General features: G+C 39.4%; 1 protein-coding gene across 1 annotated transcript in view; it reads right to left on the reverse strand.

The window, feature by feature from the left end:
• Positions 1 to 8,731: 8,731 nt before the first annotated feature.
• Positions 8,732 to 22,796, reverse strand: part of ptgfrnb (prostaglandin F2 receptor inhibitor b) — a 67,168-nt gene continuing 53,103 nt past the window's right edge. The window contains exons 12-15 of the mRNA XM_046057757.1: positions 13,953 to 14,139; positions 13,740 to 13,858; positions 13,423 to 13,473; positions 8,732 to 11,971 (exon numbers count right to left, since the gene is read on the reverse strand). Of these exons, the coding sequence (XP_045913713.1) occupies positions 11,859 to 11,971; positions 13,423 to 13,473; positions 13,740 to 13,858; positions 13,953 to 14,139 (470 nt within the window). The 3' untranslated portion in view covers positions 8,732 to 11,858. The remainder of the gene's footprint in view (positions 11,972 to 13,422; positions 13,474 to 13,739; positions 13,859 to 13,952; positions 14,140 to 22,796) is intronic.

A 22,796-nucleotide genomic window follows, 5' to 3' on the forward strand; every position in this document is an offset into this window, starting at 1 on the left:
AGGCCAGGACTTGCCGTTTCATGAGTTGTGAGGCTTTTAAAGTGTCCGAGGCCATGTCTGGGCAGAGGACTGCGAGGTCAAGTCGGGTTTTACGAAGAAGTTTACAACTCAGTAACATGATATGGATGCAGTTTGCCTCTGAGCAGCCAGTGCAAGTCATTTGCTTTATTCTGCCTTAATTTACAGATTCTTATTCTTATAGAATACGTGAGAGTGGATGGTAGTAGCAACAATTAAAGACTATTTATGCTTGTGGGATTTAATCTTCATGATCTACTGATCAATTACACTAATTTCACTCAATTATAAATGTTTTCTAACAGTAGGTTTATACAGTATACTTCCTTAAATATTTCCTATAAATTAACTACCTATTTGGCAAGATTATGTGTTTGTTGTGTCCATTTCAATACTTAGTTTGCTCTAAAACATGAACTCAAACATGTCTTCACTAAGTGTGTCTCTAAAGTGTGATCAGGGGCAACCAAAGTCTGCAGAAAACCATTCACAGCGTCTTGACAGCTTCAAACAACTTCAAACACACAGACATGTCGAAGTCATTCTGACTTCTCTTATCCCTGTTGCTTTAATGCTCCCTAGTGCAGCATTAGCTCAGATCCCCGAAGCCCTGGAATTACAGCAATGAAGTCAATACACATTGTTAGTGATGAGTGTGTGTGTGTGTGTGTGTGTGTGTGTGTGTGTGTGTGTGTCGGGAGCACTCATCATCGCTATTTTATACCTACAGTATTTTAATAGCTGTGATCATAAAATGTTTGACACTCGAGTCCACAGGAGCAGACCGAAGGGGGCAGAAAGCAATCATGGGGCCGTCGTTCACCTCTGTAAGGGCCCTGTAGTATTAGTGTTTGTCTACCAATGAGATCGTGCACATTCAGTGATTTCATTATGATGTGAATGTATCATCTGCAGTCCCAAGACAGGTTGGGGTAAAAAGCTAAAAGCAAACCAAGGAAAACTAAGATAAACTAAAATATTCCTTACAATTACATCTGGTTACTGGTGACAATGGTAAGTGTGTATACATCTTACATACAAAACAAATGATCAGCTTATAAAATCTAATATTAGCTCCACCACATTAAGATGCTGCTTGCAATTCGACACATCATCAACAATAATAATCCACTAATGTAATATATTTAATACACATCCTTGGCTCCTGGAGGCCTACGAAGGTTCTCTACATTTTCCTCTTGTTAAAGCCATCATCAGACCCTGAGCTTTTACTTTCCATCTGGAAGCTGAGGTAAACAGTATTTGCAGCATCAGAGCACAGCAGTTGCTGAAGCCTAGTTCTTCAGAGAGACATTAGCTGGCATCCCGCCACAGAGAGGGAGACAATGTGGAGTCATACTTACAGCGCCAGTTATTTGTGTATACTTGGATGTGTATGTATTATGTGGATGTGTGTGCCCGCCGAAGAGCTGGAGCTGTGCCATGTTGAAGACACAGCACCATACAAGGACAAGTCATGCTGGAGGATCAGGCTGTCTGCAGGGTGGCACTGCTGCAGCTCTGTGATGGTTCGACTCAGGTGGAGTTTAGAAAACAGAGGCTGATATTTTAGAATAACTGATTTTGTGGCTTTAGTTCAGCATCTGTAAAGGAACTGTCTGATATTTTGGGAAATGCACCTGCTTCGTACAAGTGCTCCAACCTAAACAACAAAATACCTTCCAAAATGATCAATATGACTGATCTAAAAACTGTTACTGTTTTCTGATCTGCCGCCTCTATGCCAGAGAGAAAGAGAGTGTGGTTAAAAAGAAACGTTGGCTGTTGGTAGAAGACAAGGTGTGAACAGTGGCATCCTGTGTCAAAGTCACTTTAGGCATTTAAAACTATTTTGGTTATGTTTAGGGAAAGATCGCAGTCATCTGAGCGGACATGCATGAAAGAAACCAACATGACTATGCAGCTTATGATACCTCTGCCTTTCGCTCGCAGAGACAACCGTCATTGGCACGACCACAAGAGGCCACTTGTATCCTGGTGAGGGAAGTGGTGAGTCCCACTTTGTGCCTTAAGCAGAGTCGTAAAATGAGACGTTGCGGTTTTAGCAGCAGTTGTGTGTTGGGAGTGTTGTGGTTTCCTTGACAAACAACTACCTGAAGAAGCACCTGTGAGCTGTGTGCACTACTCTAACTCTAAACAAATGCCCGGACTGGATGGATTGGAACTTTGAATTTACTGGAAGTTGTATTATTCACTCTTGACAGCTGGCACTTTTCACTTGCCTTAAGTCATTGTGGTAAGCTAGGCTAAATACGTACTGTACCTGTAGTGGACGCACAGGCTCTGGGTAAGTCAACAAACAAGCTGAACCTAAAATGATGTTCAATTTGAACATTTCTTACAGTTGAGTTTTAAAAAGTTACAACAAAACTTAATGTATTCCAGTGTTTCAGTGTTTTCCTTCAAATGTAAACCTGCTGGGTTTAAGGCCAAACAATTGCATCAGAATGTTGATTAAACTATTGTTTGTATCCTCTTTGTAATGTGAAGAAAACTGACACCTCTTTGTTTAGTGCCAGAAAGACTGTTTTTTTTAACCGTTTCATTGACACTTAAGATAGGGTCATTTTTATTCACCTATTTTTTTAGTAAATTTTCTTGTTAATTTTCATCGGATCCAGCCTCTCTTTTCTCAAAATCTGAAAAAAACGCAACATTACCAAAAACATAACATTCAAGATCCACAATTTCAGTCCAGCCTGAAACTACACACAACCATTGTGCCAACCAATGGCCGTCATCACTTCTACAGCAAATAATCAATTAGGCCGCATCATATCCACCTCAGAGGAGGTCAACGTTGACTGGACCACATTTCATTTGAAATAAAAGTACAATCCTGTACAATCAGTCTATTTCATTTCCTGCTCTCTGTCTCTGAGTGTGGGTTGCTCTGTCAGTGTTTGAATGTTTTATCAACTAAGTGAGTCTACAGAAGATGAAAGTGACTCTGAAATGGTCTAACTGCTCTGAAGTGAGTCCATATCTCTGTGTATATGAGAGAGAGAGAGAGAGAGAGAGAGAGAGAGAGAGAGAGAGAGAGAGAGAGATTTAAGTAAGTAAGGTCAAATATCTTCTACCTAATAATAAATCACGCCCCCCCCACCCCATCTCAAATACACAATCTCTCACCCCATCCCCCACCCATGCGTTGACATAGTTTCCATGGTGAGGGGAAGGTGTTGACCAGTCATCGTTGCATTCCTGGGAGCATGCTCTCTCTCTCTCTCACACACACACACACACGGGGTGGGGGGTGGGGTACTCACCAGTACTCATTTCTTTTTACTTAAATAAAAGTAGCAATACCACAGTGTAGAAACACTAAAAGTCTTCCATTCAAAGTACAAACGCTTTAGCATCAGGCAGATTGGTCCATTTCAGAATAATGTATATTATGAAAAGAATATAACTATTAATGCATTAATGTGTGCATGTCTTATGTTGCAGATGGTAACAGCTGATTACTAAATATATATATATATATATATATATATATATATATATATATAAAGTTGCATTAAAATGGAAATACTCAAGTACCTCAAAACTATACTTTAAACAGTACCTGAGACAATGGTCCCTGGTGTATAACACACTTGGGCTGACTTTTCCTCTGATTACCAGGTGGAGGTCAAAACGGTTCATCCTCTCAGGAAGGTGAACGGTTTGGTCTGATGGTGGCACTAAAAGGGACACATCATTATCATTAATCCTTTGAGAACTTCAATAATAAATAATAAATAATATCAAGTTTCATTGATATCTGTGCATTAGTTCTCCAATTCTTAGGTAAAAAAATAACCAAAAGAAGGCGCTAGAGGTTCATCTTCTGGAGAGCACACATGCTAAGTAACTTTCATTGCAGTCTGGCTAGTAGTTGTTGAGTAATGTTGGATATCAGAAACCTAAAATTATTTTTGGCCTCTACATTTTGATTTAATACTTAATGTTCAAGTGTTGGCTTTAACAAAGTATTTGCTTTCCTGGCCCCAAACATTTAAGGTCCCTGAGAAGTATTACTGTATGTACTTGGACTATTTTTTCCCCTATAGCAATAGCTGATGAAGGGTTGATCTTACGAATTCAGGCCTGCAAAAAAGAAACACGGTATATGTCTATTGTGCTGCATTTTAATTGTTTATGTTTTTAGTTTCTCAAGATATCGGTTGATAAAAGCCAAACTAGAGACAAACCTCTTACAAAACACACACACACACACACACAGGATGGTTTGAATCTTTATCTAACCGCAATAATCCAAGGCAAAGCTAAAGGCCTGAGGGGTCTCAGCTTGTATAAACACTTCAGCATATTATCCCTAACACTTCACAGTAGCGCCACATGAATTTGAGCCACTGTAAAGCATTGTGGGTGCAGTAGCACCTGTGGGAGGTGAAAGAAATGAGCATTTATGTGAGAAAGCAGAAGGCCTGTTTCACCTCTCCATGCTGCAAAGTTGAAAGTTAATTGAAGTGAACCACCTGCTGCTGGTGATGAGTGACTCAGCCACAATGACACCGTCAGTGAGATCTCACCCGGGGCTGACTGCTCTGCCATCCTGCAACCTGCTCACCCAGCCTCATCACAGAGTGTGGAAAATTACATGCTTTGGGTGTTGGTGTGGGTTTTTGGATGTCTTCACATCACAGTATCAGTGTAATGTAGACACACCCAAGCAAGTAACACTGCAGTAGCTCCTGTAGGGAAACAGCTGTGACTCATATTAGAGCTGACCTGTGTGCTGGGAAATGATAGGCGGTCATGCTGCTGTGAATTTAAAACTAAAAACATGGATGTTGAACCAGCCTGCTCCACAGCACTACTAGGGGCCAAAAACTCTATGCAATACCTTTAAAATCTGTTATTCTATAAAGTTCCCCATCTTTGAAAAACACACTGCCAGTTGCATACAGAAAGGTCAGATCCTTTGTTTATCAGCATTTCTTCTTAACATCATTTTCAATACACCCAAGTGGTTTCCCAGGAAAAGGATTTTGTTAAGAATTCCCAGAAATAATGTATGCAAAACGAAATGTCGCAGAGCCACCAAAGTCTAGCACTCAAACAATTCATTGAGTTAGTCCATATAACTACATACAGCACACTGTTTTGCACTAACAATTATAACTGTTGCACAATGCGCTTACTCTGGACAAGGGAAGATGATGTGATTTGATGGCAAAAGAGGAGGGAGAGAAAAAATAGTGAGGGACGAAGAGAAGAGACAGAAAGTGTCAATAGCATGGGCTTATTTCAAGCTAAAGAAAAAACAACTCTGTACAGGTTGTGTCTACTGTAAAACAGAACTATGCTTCAGCATCTGAGCAGAAAGCACCCGGTCTACACATCGAGTCCACAGAGCGGACCCAAAACAAGGCAACAGAAACGTTAGCATTTAATGTAAATCAAGATTGCTAGTTGACATGATGGCTAGCAAAAGGTAAGACACAATCCTTAGATGTAAATGTGCGTTTGTTGTCATTGTTCTCCGACTTGTTAGTTTGTGAGTATGGGTTGTAACGTTACAATGATATGAGTAACACAGCTGATCCAAATACCGGGGGCGCCCAGCAGAAGTATTTCTTATCCAATTACTCAATGCATTTTAAAGGATATTCCTTTTAAGATGATAAAGAAAGAAACCATTTTCCAGAAAAATTTTTAGTTCAATCCCCTGGAAACTAATTTTTCCACTGGTGGGAAGCCAGTGAGGGATAGTTGTCGCTGCAACATTGTTTCTAGAGACCTCAGGAGTCACGTTATGGCAGTGTACGATTAAGTGTTGTTGTAGCTTGACCCATACTAGAGACGCCAACTTTATAGAGGTGCAATACATTAGTATTGCACCTCTATAATGTTTCTCTAGAGTACTTATATCAAAAATGGGTGAAAACCTTAGAGACTCTGGCACACTATCAGTTACTCAATATATTCTCAATTATATTCTAAGAATAGTCATTTGAGCATCAACACATCGGGAAACAGCAGCTTTTGGGGGTGTGGGATGTAAGAACTGAATGAAAATTTGTTTAATGAACTGATCTGCTTATTTCCAATCAAGTATTTTTTGGTGAGTAAAACAGTGATTTTGGCAAAGAGCGAAAAAACACCAAACTATTGTGTCTAAACGGGCGAGAAACAGACAGCAGAGTGGTGTGATGGAGTTGCTGTAAACATCAGCGTTGATTACAATGAAAACGAGAAAACATGTCGGCTCTCGTAGACTCTGGGGAGAACAGGCTTCTTACTTCTTTCTGTGCTCTGCTAAATTTTTCTGTCAGAAATTTTTGTTATGTGGAGCAACCCTCAAGCCGTGACACGTTCGAATCGGAGCCGGGGGTAACACCACAAAATGTGCCATCTCCTAAACAGCGGGAGTGTACAGTGGTGAGAACGAGAATAAAAATTATCCTGTGCTGATTTTCATCACACACATACACACACACACTCTGCTGAGTTAATTAAGGAAGACAATGGCTGAAGTTGTGACAAGGCCACATTACCAATGATCCATGAGAGGCATGGACACACACACACAGAGGGACGAGAAAACTGGGTCAAATGGACCCTGAGAGAGAACGAGTGCACGTTAGAAGAGTTAGAGCCAATCGACACTGGATCTTTTCTTTACCCTCATCTCCATCTTATGTTTAAAGAGAACAAATGGTGGAGGGGGTGGGGGGAAGAGAGGCCTGTTAAAGAGGTGTAAAAATCAAAACCCAGGAGTGCGGCCGAGGTTTCAACCCATCTGCATTTCTAATGACAGCGAAAGAGAGCTTGGTGTGATGAGGAGAAGTGGAGAGAGATGCAATAAAAGGCGGAGGGAGAAATTTAGAGAAGAAATGGAGCAAACAGCAGAGAAGTGGAGTGAAAGAGAGATTGGTGACAAATAGAGAGAGAGAGAGAGAAAGACTATAAACAGGCAGAATATAAATCCCATAAGACTAACAAGAGGATTGGTGACACAGTAAGAAAGACATGGAGGGAAGAGGAAGATATAGCCGTGGTCCAATGTTGAATTATAAAACATTTATTCTGCTAGAAGTTTTTGAAGTTGTTTTTTTTTTTTTTTTTCTTCAGATGTTTGGAAGCATAGAAAACCCTGATTGATGGCTTGCCCAGAGACGGAGAAGAAAACCAAATTGGCCCACATTTGTCACAAGTCTCAGAGCAGGAACTCTGATCACGACCACATCAGATCCTCTGGAAAAATTCAGCAGCCACATTTTAACAGGAAGTACGTGGGCCACTTGAGGGACTACCTCCAGAATTAAGTAACTATTGGTATATGCTTTACCAGGAGAAGCATGTCATACAAACACTTAAATGTTGCTTTGGATAAAGCAGAGGGACTTCAAAAGGAAGCCCAGCTAGCGCCCCCCACAGGCTGCGGTGTTCATTGCATCTAAGAAAACTAGTGTTGAATGGAACGAACAACATACATTATGGAGGCGTACAAAGCGTGCAGCCAAAGTAATTATAATTTTATAATTAGTGAAAAAAAAACTTAATTTGCATTTAATTAATGAATTAAAACACTTAAACGTACAAAAAGATTAAATTAATAATTATAACCATTTAATTAAATGTATTGTAGTATTTCATTTATTTAATTAATATCAGACAGCGGCAGCAGCAGGAGCTCTGATTGGCCAGCTAATGTCTTCAAAGCAAAGTGATGCACATAATGCATAATGCAAGCTAAACATTACAGCAACAGTTAACGTAAAGTAGAACTTAAATTTAAATACATTTAAATGAACTTATTTGGTTGAAATCAGCTAGGGGCCTGAAATTCTTGGCTGTTGCTTAAAGTTCCATCTGTCGTTTGAGCACTGGTCAGCAACTGGACTAATGAAGGAGAGAAATCTAACACCAGCTAGCAAACGTCCTTTCAAATGCCAGATGAACCCAGCGTGTGCAGGAGCTGCTGATGTGCTGAAATAACTTGAACAAAAGTAGCTTTTAATGGGATTCTGTACTAACGTTAGTACGGTAGGTTGCTAGCCTTCACTTTTAAAGTAAAATAAAATTTTAAAGCATGATAGGTCCTAGGTATGCTTTGAATGAAAAAGGGACTGATGACTTAAACTGCTAACAGTTGAGCTCACATTATGTTGGCTTGTTGAAAATAGTGTCGACGTGCTCCAGTCAGTAGTGCACTATTAAAGTTGACGGCGCAACTCCTAGCAATACCGGCCCTGAAAGGCCAGTCAACTGCTGTCAAGGGGGAAACGCACATTTAAAGACTTTCATAGATATGTCCAAAACAGCATGGTTTTGAAAGACATATATGCACAAGCTGTTGTATCATTATAGTCATTATAATTTCTTCATACAAAAAAATTAAAATTGAATAGCACCTCCTTGCTTCCTCTCAAGGAGGAAAAACCTCACTGACACATTATCTTTTCATCTTATCAGAAATGCAAAAAAGACAAGTTATAGTTTTGAGGGGGAATTAAAACTTTCTTTGTTTATTTTTGTCAAATAAACTGATGACAGCTCTTGGACTGTTTTTCTACAGTCTGTCAGCCTGTTTGAGCAGTAACTGAAAAGCATTTTCAAGACAAAGCAGCACAGACTGGGATAACTCGCTTTTGCTTGTTGGTATAATATCAAAAACTTCAACTCATCATAATCATCATCATCCCCCCCAGAACATACAAAATCATTTACCAAATGAACACACCTTACAAATCTATTTATTAAAAAACAATGATTCATCATACTCATTGCAATAAAATGACAAAATAAAAAAGGACACTGGAGAGGCCTTGCAGTGACATGTTCAATGTGTGTATCAAAGCTACGTGTGTGTTGTATACCATTAAGAGCAATATGGCACAGAGCCCTATAATTCACCTGTGTGCTCAAGTACTGTGAATGTGTGGTGTTGTTTTTGTAACCTATTTTGAATACTGCAACATCACGGAGAGGCGCACACACCCACAAACACATGGAGACTTATTGGGAGTTTCTGAAGTAACTGTCACCATCAGTTGAGCCAAAACACACATATTGAATATTTCTCAAATGGATTTTCAGCTGAACCCCTTCGTGAATAAAACAGAATAGCAGCACTGATGGAACGTCAGATTTCTTAGTTTTTTCGTTTGCTGGATGAAGCTTGCAGATAACTGCATTCAGACTAAATCTGGTTCAAAAGGTTTAACTTTGTGTCAGACGAGTGCTGCCATTCTAAACGCATCTGAACAACTGAGTAGAAAAATATTATAATTTTAGGGTTGTCTTGGTGTTTCCTGTAGCTGATGGTGTTGTACATTTGTTATGAAATAATAATAATGAAGCTATGAAATAGACCCATTCAATATCACCAATGAGAGATATTTATGGATATAGGCATTGCGTTCTGATTGGATAATAGTTAACAATTCTGCACCGTCAAAGCTGAGTGGGTGAAAGATGAATTATTTGAATAACATCCAATCAAGAAACAACCATCCTGTTTTAAACTAATCTTAACTTTGTGTGTTAGCTCTGAAAACAGTGAAAACTGTGTGATGATTCCAGATTTACATGAGCTGTGACCTGACTACAGCCTGATATTGCTCGTAAAGTTCTGATAGTTACTAAAAACACCTTTAAAAGCCATTCAACTTCCTCTCTTTGTGTGTTGTCGTTGCTGAAACTGCGATTGCGCGTTCACACAAGTCAACATGATGCAAAAATTCATTAATTTGCTATAAAACAGACTCAATAGCTGACCTTCTGAATCTGCTGGAAATAGCAGATGTTTCTTTCCTCTTGCTCTACAGATCTGATTTTCAGTTTTGGCTGTTAGGTGAAAGTAAACAGTTTCCTACAACTTTGCTGTGAAAGAGTAAAGATGAAACATCTTGAAATGATTTGGAAAAGGGCTGTATCTGCCAGTTGAAATCTCTGAAACAACTTTAATGACAGTTTTATGGCAACTTTTCTTGCCAGTTAGCAATGTTTAAGGAACAGTTTGACAAATTGAGAAATAAAGAATCCTAGTTTGCCAGCAATAATTGGTCTGGGAAATTTTTAGCCTAGCTTAAAGTGGAGACTGCTAGCCTAGCTAAACCAAAGGTGACATAACATGCCTGCAAACAATTTCAAAGTGTCTCATTTATGTTGTATTATGTATTTAAAATAGGATAACTATAAGAGCAGTGATTGATTATATATATATATATATATATATACACACACACACGCATACATACACACACACACGCTAGGCTAACCACTTCCTGACTCTAGCTCCATGCTTAATGCACAGATGTGAGATTAATATTGATCTTATTGTCTACCTCTTGGAAAGAAAGTGAATACACGTATTTCCCCAAAAATGTTTCATAATTCCTTTTAAAAAAACAAAACTGAAACTGAGAAATATGCATGGTTTTCCTGTTCAGAACTTCACAGTCACAGTGTCAACACATTAGAGTCTAGATTTACTGGAGTGATAGGTGGCTTTAAAAATCTGGATTTAAGAGTCATTAAAAAGTAACCATGGAAAAGGCTTGTGTTGCTTATGAATGACATCAGTCTGTCATTACAAAACAGTACATGCAATTCTTTGTCTCACATACTGTAGCACAGTAGTCACACACTAACACACACAATACCAGGGGGCAAAGAAACAGCTGGACACATTTCTGAATATTTATAAAAAGAGTGTATGCTGTCACCACTTTTAGTGGTTGTTCAAGTGTTGATCTGGCAATATGAACCAAGCACACCTCCATTAGTTCAAATATTGGCACCATGTACAGTATATCTCACACACAAACACACTAAATGCATATCTCCTTGTAAAGCTTAAAAATGCATTTTAAGCATTTTAAAATCTCTCAATTTTCATAAAACTAGAGTTGAGAATAAAGGTAAATATTGTCCTCTTGTTAAGGTAGGAATACTCTGGGGTGGTAGTTCTAGTGCAATACCTCTCATGTGGAAAGCACTGAAGCACTTTCATTTTCTGGGACTTCTGCTGCCCGTATGAACGTGACATTTACTCCATGACATCCTCCTTGACAGAAGTAAGGCTCAGGCTGCCTAAACCGCCAGTCCTTGCAAATACAAAATAACTTTAGCCGTGTGACTTAACATGGATATGTTGAGGCACAGATACATAAATGACAACACTTCTATCTCTCGATCTCCAACCACCCCTTGATTTTTCTGTGCTTCCTCAAAAAAGAAAATTTCAACGGGGTAGGCTGGTGTGTCGTTACTCTGAGAGACTCAATTGCCATCAGGAAGTGTTTGTACTTTGCAGGAAGCCTTGGCATCAGAAGAAGGGGGGAAAAGCGTGTAGCCCAGCCTGAGCGCTTCATTTGTTATCCCCAGTGGTTACAGAGGCAGCAGATCTGTTATGTGGTCCTTTATTACAAAGTGGCAGTGATGTCTCAGAAGCCTGTTCTCAAAAAATTAAACTCCAGATTCGTCAGAGTTTCTTATAGTGCTAAGGTCTAAATGGGGAGCAAATCTGTATCTGTGTAAAAAAAAAAAAAATCACTGGAAGCACCACAGATTTCAATGGATCTTCATAGAAATTGAAGTCTCAAAGGCTGTTTCCCCATTGGTGCTTGTAGAAGTCCCCTGCTCCTCCACTGCAGAGCTGAATCTGAGATCCTGAGCACCCATAAAAGCACTGTGATTGATCAGCCAGGCTTCTCTTTCCAAAGCGATGTGTCGTTTTACTCCCAACATCCGTCGCCTGGAAACAACTGGGTGTCCCAGAAATCATCTATGGGCGTGTGTCTGTTGTGTGTGTGGTGTTTTCTGTGAGCGCTGCAGTGTGTGGGTGCGGGGGAAAGTGTTTGTCAGTCCATCTCCAGGTCCATCAGTTTGTTGCGGGAGCGTGGGGTGTGTGCGGTGTTGCGGCAGCAGCAATGGGCACAAACAAGACCCAGGACCAGAGAGAAGAGGCCCACACCTAAAAACAAACAACAAGGTTAAAGACGCCATATCACCAACACTACTACTACTCCACCACTAGTACCTCGACTAATGCTACTAATAATCCCACTCATGCAGTGATTCCTACTACCATTACTACAACAGGCAGGAGCTGTTACCATGTTCACAACATGTTTTTACTACTTATTACTATTGGAATTACTAGTGTATGCACGGCAGGACTTCTTCCAGGAAGCTTTTAGGAACTTCTTAATTAGAAAAGCCAGGGTCTAAATTTAGCCGCCGACTTGGGGATAGTTCTTTCTGATGGCTAAGTAACTACTGGGGTGAAGTTTGCAGGACTAAATTTTGGTAATAGGACCTTGTATCTGCTACAACTTCATACACACAGTAAAAAGAAAAAAACATTAGTATGAAGGACATTTCTTACCGTTTATTAACGGTAAAAACAAATTCATGTTGTTGGCTTCGACAAGTTTAAAAAGAGAGTGATAAGGAAAAACAATAGATTGCTTAATTTGCTTACTGATTCAATGCAGTTACGTAAATACTATTTAGCATTGCTCCTTTGTAGAGAGTCGAACTTTACCTCTGCTTCAACAGCAAATTACAAAGAACAACCTGACTCTGTGCTGTCGTTACACCCCCCCCGTCAAAAAAAAAAAATCTCAAACTGTGTTCAGGACTTATTTTCTTGTCTCTCGTGTTGTTGAACTCAGATTAACCAGTTAGCAACTGGTGCTAGTGAACTGTACTGACACTAACGATGCCTATAAATGTTGGATTTTCCTTATTACTAGCTACTAGTGCTAGTGTGTACTAGCACAACCAGTATCAGTGCCAATTAAGGCATTTAAAACTAATGTTTTTTTTCACTATATTAAGCCTAATCAAATTTAGGTTCTTGTCTTAACTGTACACCGACAATGCCAGTTGTCAGACATGTGTCCTAAATAAGCCTGAGCACAGCACCGTCAGCTAGTAAAGTGCAGAGCAGCACAAAAAAAGTAAATCTAGTGCATTGGCCAGCAGTTTAAGATGTGCACACTGACATTGAGCATCAGTGAACAAAAATAAATACATAAAAAAAATAATATCACTTTTACCCATTTTCTGTGACATTTTGCTGCTCCTCTCGGCTGAAAATGGCATTTAAACGCCAATATTTTGTTTGTGCGACATTTCAGTAAGCTAGCTCACAAAAATAGGCTCTAAAAGTCAGACAGGAAACTGATGGGTGACTATGTTGAGATGTGTTATTGCTTACAAAATGTCAACCATCTGTACACACTACTACATGACACTGAACAGTACACGAAACTATTCTCTCAGCTGTCAAACATTAGACATGCTGGAAATTTGCTGACACTTAATATTTAAAGACTTGTACTAAATTAAATATTAACACCTGAAAATACAACATTACATACATATCAACTTTTAATTCAGGCTGTGTGGTTACATTACCTATTGAGGCTGCTAGACCATAAAAGAGAGGTAACTGTAGGGACTCCCACACTGCAGAAGAGAGACAAAGAGACATGTGTTTAATGGGAGCAAATAATGTAAAAAAATGACCGTACGTTCAATTGTGGATTAAAGTATCCAGCACATGGCAGACATATTTTCCCTTTCATGCCTAAATATGTAAAAAAAAAAGTGCCATGTCCACACTAATGTATCTTTTATGGATATAATCCGCACCCCCAATATAAAATCGCTCTCCTCTGCACAGCAATTCAATAAAAATCTAACAGCGATGAACTCTAGCACACTCTCCTCACCAGCAAATCGGACTGTAAGGAAGATTCGAGTCGACGTCAGCTCCCCGGCCTGAGTCCAAGCTCCTGTTGAGGCCGACAGGTACCAGGGAGTGGCAACACAGTGGTACTCACCACTGTCACTGGGAACAATATCACAAACATGGTAAGACACTGCAGCTGAGATTGTTATAACGGTGATATACTGTAAATCTTCCAGCCATCTTCTACACTCACCTGTCCTGAGTGCCATGAATGTTCAGCATGTAGGTGTGTGTGCCTTTGCGCTCTATTGAAATGTCACTGGATGAGTTACGAGCGTCTTTCCTCACAACGCCGAAGCGGTCCAGGCTTGCCACCTGGCTCGTTGTTGCTCCGCCACGCAGCCTGGTGAAAAACCAACGCACCTCGTATGCCAGGTCGTCTGAGAGAGAAACACAGAGACAAACACATTTACGTAAAGCTGTAAAATCATCTTTAACTGTACTGCTTGCCTGCCAAGAAATGGTTCCAATCACCTTTAAAACTACAAAGTCCTTTCACATTTCTATTTACATAATGTATATACATGTTAAAGAGCTGAAACAATGTGAAAACGAAAGTTGTAATAAAGCGTATTTTTTGTCAGATTTGATGGAGCAAAGCTAGTGGTTTCTTTGTGCTCAACTATCTCCATCCTGGAAACAGATCAAACTCATACTGGTTTTCTCAGCTGACCTTGAGCAAGACCTCAACAAGTAACAAGAAGTTACAATATATATTTTCATTTTTGTTTAAATGACACTAGAAATAGGTACCCCTTGGATTTTTTTGACCACTAATGGCACTATGGAGAAATGTGTTTATGAGTGGCTCAAGTCAGTTTTATTCATTTAGCCAAGAATCACAGATCTTTTCAGAGTGCTTTAAAATCTGCACAATAGACAACACTCTCTATCCCGAGACCCTGGATTTGGATAAGATAATAATATGAGGTAATAATGAAAAGAAATGAAAAGCACAGCAAAAACAGCAGAAGATTTGCAAAAGACGACAATATCAAGTACATTAAATACTCACATTTGTATCTTGTACTCTACTGCAACACACACAAGCATGCAGGTATCGTGAGTTACAATCCTACCGATGGTTTCATGCGATTTCACTGATCAACAGTTGCTGGCAACGTCCCAACAAAGTCAGGGGAGAAGAAGACCGCTTGCCAGCAGAATTCAAAAATTTGCTTTACAAATGTGTTATAAGCGGTTCATAACGTTTGCTTGTTAGGCCGCATGAACAGACACCATATGTTTTGGTAAGAAACTGTATGACTCTGAAGATAACATTTGTTTACAGAACAACTCCGCCGGTTACCTTTAAAAGGACTCATTAAAAAGTGACAAAATGCGCAATCAACTATTGTGTGTCTAAGTGTTGTTTTCAATCCATATGCAAAGCTCAAGACAAATTAAGTTAAAGTTAAATCCAGTTCAAGATTGGATAAAGACCTCACAATCGGCTCAATATCAGCAGCATTAGTTAAAGGGGAACTTTAAGAGACACGTTTTCCCCTTTTAGAGACGAGGTATCACTACTCCCTCCGTGTAATGTATTTCAAGTTAGTGAGGGGTCAGTCGTCAGAGTGGGCTGCAAGTTAAGGAGAAAAAGGGGGGTTTTATTTGATAGAATGAGCAGAAAGGAATGAGCGTTGAAAAGCTTGTGATAACTTTATTGGCTGGACTTTTCAGTTGCTCCCACTTGTGCAGGATGACATAACCATCCTGAAGTGGATGGAGAGGTTTTCCAGGAAGAGGTAATTTTCCAGAAACTTTGAGTGCCCGTTTCATGAAATCTTTCCTAGCTTTAGCCACCATTTACTTTAGATAATGGCCTGCCTGCAATTAGTAATGTTCAACTGGGGTACATGTTTAATTTATCAACAAAATAAATGGGGCTGTCAGTTTATGAATTGTAGAGGTTTAGATGTACCATGACTCATATGACATATAACCAGCTCAAAACATTGCAATAGCTTATACAGAATTATTTATGTTGCATTATGATGTTTTGACACGTGGTTATAAGCACTATATTCCACACCTCATATATCATCATATCTAATATTTACATAGAAGAGTTTCTGCACTGAAATTGAGGAAGCGAGTGTTATTTTTAGACGTACAACGTAGCCGTAATTTCACTATGATGACGACAGAAACCGTTATCGCCACATTAAAAACACACAGCCGCCTGCTGTTCCTTCTCCCATCAGAGATATAAAAAAGACAGATGGACATAAAAAGAAGGATAGCACTGACAAAAGAAAGAAAACAGGGACAAGAGAGAATTTGTGATAATAGATGTAATCTTTGGAAAAGGGGGGCGAGCGAGCTAATTATTTCCAAGTCGTGTAGAGAGAGAGAGAGAAAAAGACGGGCAGCGACAGAGACAGACAGAGGAGCACAAACTAGTCATTAGTCTGTCAGGGAGAGACGGACTATTAACACTGTACCTCCCACACACACACACACACACACGCGTCTTAGTCATCCTCTGTCATTTAGGAGACAAATAGAGGATACAGATGAAAAAATAAAAACATTTGCGAACGACAACACAGAGAGAAAGAAAAAAAGACAAATGGAGATGAAAAACAATTACAATGAAAATAAAAAGGCAGGAATGAGAGACGGAGAAATGAGGAGAGAGGAAGAAGAGAATGGAGCGAATATAATGGAGAAAAACGGAGGAGAGGAGGAGGAGTGAACTCAGCCACAGCAGAGTAATGAATCACATCTCAATTTCTCTCTCCCTCTCTTCCCTAATGGTTTTAATATTCAAGCCCTACATCATTAAAAATCAGTAGTAGTAAGAGCAGCAGCAGCATTAACACTGGCCTTTAGTTTAGTGTCCCATGGTCTTAATTTTCATCATTATCTGAAAACTTTGCCCCCTCCTTGTGACACTTAAGTCCAGACTCTAGCGCAAGATATCCTCCTACATACTGGCCAAGTTTTGCTGTAGATATTCATGGTCTTCCTTTAAAACCTGAAAGAACGCAATTTCAAGCCCTGTATGCACAGTACTGTACCCTGAACCTTCTTAAACACTTGCATACACTTTTATTGATGAGTATTTCCATTTAAGAACAAACAACAAAACAGAGTCAATACTCAGAAATCCTTTGAAGGGACATCAGTAAATTGCACGTCCATTTTGACCAGCCAGTCCAGTTAGACACTAACTTTTAAAGTTTGTTGCAAAATCCATTCAGAAATAACACAAAGATTCCACATTATCAAAGTAAAGGAAAAAAGTTTCCACATTTTAATGTCAATTGTCAAGGACAGAAAAATGTAAAATACCTCATCTGCACTCCAAGTAATAAAAAGCCTAAATTGACGGTGACGAGGATGATGAAGATGCATTAGAACAGTGTGGAGAGGGGACACAGTTTTTTTTTGCACAACGACAAGTAGCCAAGCGTTCCATCCAACCAGAGAGGAGGAAACAGGAGGTGACACAAAGTGAGGGGTTGAATCGGTCGACTGACCACACACACACACGATGAGTAAAGTTCTGACAAAGAGAGAGGACTGATTTGCCAAATTAACAACCTGCAGGAAGCCCACATGGTTCCTCGCAGCAACATAAAGACTGTTACATTATGGAAAAACTATCACTCTGACGCACTATAGGGAACCTTCAAGCACTCCAGTCCAAAACAATTAATCAATTAGTTGCCAGAAAATTAATCTGCAACTATTTTGATAATCGTTTTAAATAACTTTTCAAGCAACGATGTCAACATTTGATGGTTCTAGCTTCTCAAGAGTGAGAACCAGCTACTTTTCTTTGTCTTCTATCACATTAAAAATCAGCGTTTGGACTGTTGGATGGACAAAGAGATTTGATGACACCCCCTTAGACTCTTTGTTTTCTGACCAAACAATTCATTGAAAAACATGCTAATAAAAGAGGACACTGGTTTCCTGGAATGGCTTCATGTTTCATGACAGATATGTCAATGGTGTGTTTGTAAATTTAAGCAAATTTGTAAATTTGAACATAAAAACTGTTGTGTAACTGACATTGCAGAGTCATTATGCTGACTTTGTGCTACTGTAACTATATATTAGCATTCAGCATTGTTCCATTACTGTCACTTGTGTCCACTGTTCACCAGAAGTTCTCCAGGCTTTAAAAGACACACTGTAATACCCTTAAACTTTCTGGAAAATGGAGAATCTTCTAAGGTGACTTTATCCTGCACACTCAGGTCTAAACTAGAGTTAAAACATGACTTCTAAATTTGACTAAACATTTTTAAATCAAGTATTTCAAGCTGTTTTCCACACAGACATATTGTCCACATATGGGTCTTGCCTCAAAGTAAGGCTACACTCCACTGAGACCGTCTGCATGGGCGGTGTGAAGGTTTTTCTTCACCACCAAACCTGATGTATTAGCCGGGGCTCCCTTCGGTACGTGCTACAGTAAAAGAAAAACAGGCTGAGCTCATGTGCATGACGAAGGACGGGTTTGGTGAGAATGAGGATCTCTTGGGGTGTGGACTCGGCGTGACCTGAATAACGTCTTGGACACATACCTGGTACAAGTGAGTATGAAGGGACGGATTACAACAAAAAGTTAAAAAAACCACAAACAAAAATACCCCCACACTAACAAAAACAAGTGCAAGACCCACTGTGAACATAACTGGCGGTTATTTTCATTACCATTTAGTTTCCAGATTCGTTTTTCGATCTAAGAAATGTCAAAACAATTGTTATCAATGCCAAAATTGTTGATCAACTAATGATTTAATTGACTAATTGACATTTAAGCTTAAAATAGTATGCCCCAAAACCCAACACATGAAATTCTTTTAAAATCTGATCATAATTCAAATTATGTTGATTCCCAACACATGTTAATGTATTATTCCAGTACAATTTAGGTCTTTGTTTTCCTACTTTTAGCCATCTTTCCTATTATTAATCATCACATTTTTGACATATTGCTCAAGAGAAACATGAGTAGTCAGATGATGAGACACTTTAAAAACAAGTCCCTTGGGGTTTGTTGAACTTATTTGGGAAAGAAAAACATGAAGAAACTGCTTCTTTACTACCAGGTCTGACTGTTTCTTGACTCGTTGTGACTTTTTCTGTAGAGATGTTATGTTCCCTGATCTCGGTAATTACTTTAGTGAGTAAAATGTGATCATAACTGATAGAAATGATGTTCAAAACTACAATAACAACCAAACTGTAAAAAATAATTGTAGTTATCCTTAAAATAGAGAGTTCAAATCTTTAATGCTTTTATTTGTTGGTAAAGTTGCATTTTCTATTAAATATTTACATTCAAGTAAAAATAACTTTTATTATTATAATAAATACATTTCAGTATATTTTCTTGAACATAAATGGTTTCTGATGACAGGATGTATGAAAACTATTCTGATCCCTTTTATAATCACTATGACTATATCCTTATGTAATCACATCATTTGAAAACTGCCTAGCTGACAGTCACAACGTATGCGTTTCTCTGACGTTCTGATAACACCAGGTTAGTGTCTGACATTGCCGTTAATGATCAAAGACACATTTTGCATAATTCCGCAGGACTGACGCATGAACTCCGGTTGCTTGTTTCAGCGACGACACCCATATTCGAGGAACGGAGCTATAATTAGAAAGAACTCTTTTTTCTCACAGTTAGCCTCCATCCTTTACTTTCTTTGTTCTTGACGGCAGAGAGGACGCACAATGAGGAGAGGGAAGGGGATTTGAAAATGCTCAGTGAGTGAGGAGATTATTTTGTTTATCTCGTCGCCATAAATCAACAGCAAAAGGCACTCATCTCAAGCTGTGTCTTTGGAGAGCATGTAGTATCACCAGAGACACCCCCACCCCCTCCTCGTGGGAGGTGCAATAGGAGTATCTGTTCCCTCACCAGCAGACCGACTCACAGCGTCTTGCCCACAGCTGTTCCTGTGCTGAATGCAGACTCTTGCCGTCCCCCCATGTGGACCTTTCTACCCCTCTATATGAACTCATGAACTCACAGACTCCCCAACAGTCACTTGATAAGCTACAGGCTCAGTTTACACAGCCTTACTGCACAGCTATCCTGCACACACAGAGTGAACAGAAACAGAGGAAAGTGTGCATGTGTTGCTATGTAAGCAGGTGTACATAACATTTCCCCAATTTCTTTTCATGTCAATAATAAAAATGCAATTAAAGGTGGATCTGACAGACTGAAGAAAGTGTGGTCACAGACCTTTTGGTTTTTTTTATGAACACAAAATCAAGTGTTTGCTATGAGCAAGGCAACCCTTTGGTAGTTGAATGTGGGATAATCCTTGGTCCACAATATCACATTTACATTTATTCATTTAGCTGACGCTTTTATCCAAAGCAACTTACAATTGCTATACATGTCAGAGGTCGCACGCCTTTGGAGCAACTAGGGGTTAAGTGTCTTGTGGGGGATTGAACCTGGTTCTTATCCATTGCGCCATCATCCCCGTATGACACCTATGATCACAACCTATAAGGACTCCGTATGCTTAAAAACCTTGGATCATCGAACAGCGATTGCACTTCTCACTTAAGCGCTCTTTTTTCATTTACACAACTTCCGTCACTTTCCTTGTGTACTACTGAGTGCAACGCCACAATGCCTTTAAGGAGAAACTGTCCCAATGTGTGCGCCTTTATTCACATTTGTCTAAGCCGCCGCATCAAGACTACACAAAAAACTTCTTGGGGGCAGGCCATCAAGACAGGCTTTTAGCGCCACCTTTGAGTGAAAACATGCGGTCTGACCTAGCTTGTTTCAAGTAACCCCAACCCTACATAAAACAACCAATGTGTGACAAACAATGTGTTGCAGTCTTGCCTGTATAATGGGGCAGTGAAGCTCTCCTGTCCATGGTAATCCTACATGTTTACAGTGGCGTCACAAACATCAACACAAAGAACATTGTTAATGGGTTTGATGACTTCAGACTAATATCTGAAGGGTGTGTCAAACTCAATTAAAAAATCGTCAGATTTTTGGGTGCGACGAGGTCCTTGCTGGTGTGCGTGTCCCATGTACAAAGGCTTAGACCTTGCAGCAGCCGGCCTGGGTTTGAGTCCGACCCGCGGCCCTTTACTGCATGCCGTCTCCTCTCTTTACTCCCACATTTTCTGTCAGTCTCCAGCTGTCCAGTCATAAATAAAGGCTATCTATATCTATCTAAATAAATAAAACAGATTTAGAATATGTTCCAAAACTACTACTAAAAAAAAAAAAAAACACTTAATGAAAAATTTCACAAAAGATATATGCTGGACTCTAGTCTGATGCCAGTTGCGAGACCTTTCCACTTATGCAAAAATGTAATTCTGTAAGAAATCTCTGGTAATTTAGTTTCGTGACTCTTGCACAGTGAAAAAAACCCAGCACAGTTATGGCTGTCAAAGTTTTGGCGGGAGTAATGAGCTGAGCATTCAGCTGACAGACTCGCTGATAACATGGTCTGTCAGAACTTCACAACTATGTTAGCTTCATTACTAATAACACGGTTTTAGGTGGTGGAGGAGCTTCAATAAGCAGGTGGGTGGGTGGGTGTGTGTGGTGTGGGGGGGGGGGGGGGAGGATTGGATGGCAGAGGAGAAACTACAGTGCATCTCTAATAGAATATCTGGCTCCTGTCTGAGCTAATAAAACTAAAATGGCTGTCTGTGGAAATGAAGACCGTCTGATTGGATTTCTCTGGATTAATCCCTCGAGATTCCAATGCGTAAAACTGCCTGAAACACACACACACAAAAAGACTGACAATTACCACCAGTGCTTCTAATGAAACTGTGTGTGTTCTCTGCTTCATAAAGCAGGACAGCACCGGCAGAGTGGAATACTAAACACTATAAAAATACTATTTAGCCTCAAAGCCACTGTGAAGTTAAGTTTCCCTTTACTCACTTACTTTCTTAATAAGAATGATTAAATGCAAAACATGTATTTTCTGTGGCTAAATGTTGATATTCAAGGATATCAAATTCTAGATATGTTTAAAAATAGATCTGATAATTAGCAGAGTACAAAAAACTAATACTGTATGATAATTTCAGTGGTATGGGTTCCTGTATTCTAACTGACTGTATATAAAGATGGATGACATGACAGCTCCCCAAAAGCGAAGCCAGAACATCTAGAACTAGAGGTGGCTACAGTGTAGCTCATAAACCCCCTGCCTCCATGTGGATGGGTCATGGTCCCCCCCCACCCAGTCCTCCCGGTCTGATCACACAGAAATCGGCCATTTCTAAGGATTCTTTTAAAGCCGCATCTCTGCTCCCATTCCTGTTTAACTGACCGAGACCTAATGGAGTGTAAATGATGGCACTGCTCTGCTGTTTGGTACTATCTGCTCAACATTTTCAATTTGTGTTTTACTATCACGCTGTCCTTTCCTCTCCCCTTCCACTCAGTTTCCTGATTTTATACCCCTCTTCCATCTCTCTCTTTATGTTTGGTTAGCTACCATTTGCTCTAGTTTTTTAACCACAGTATAAATATCCAGAGTGAGACAGTGTTTGAAGTTTTGAGTCAAGACTCTTCCTTCGCTTCTGCTGAACACCTAAAAAGAAGTGGTGATTTTATGCAGTCATCTAGAGGCCAATAAATATTAGGAAGGAATTTTTTTTTGACAACAAATGAATAAATAACTAGTGAATAACCTGCAAGAAACCTTTATCTGAATTCAGTACTTTTGAAACTATGTAATGGGGTGAACAAATAACAGAACGAGAACATCTTTTCCCCCTACAACTGAAAAATAACACTAGATTTGATGATTTAATCACTTCACTTACAGTTGGCATTCAAGTACATAAATATCCAAATAGAATAAATGCTAATAGGAAGTTTTCACTAAAATGGGCCTTTGGATTCTTGACAAAAAACAGGTTAAATCTACTCTTCTAAATGTTTAAAACGGTGTCACTGAGCTAATAGCTTTATTAAATCTGCTTTATGAAATGCTGACACTGGTGGCTTGAAGTGGAACCATTAAAAAGAAATAAGAAAATTAACATC

This window comes from Micropterus dolomieu, linkage group LG01 (genome assembly GCF_021292245.1).
Source record: "Micropterus dolomieu isolate WLL.071019.BEF.003 ecotype Adirondacks linkage group LG01, ASM2129224v1, whole genome shotgun sequence".
Classification (NCBI taxonomy): domain Eukaryota; kingdom Metazoa; phylum Chordata; class Actinopteri; order Centrarchiformes; family Centrarchidae; genus Micropterus; species Micropterus dolomieu.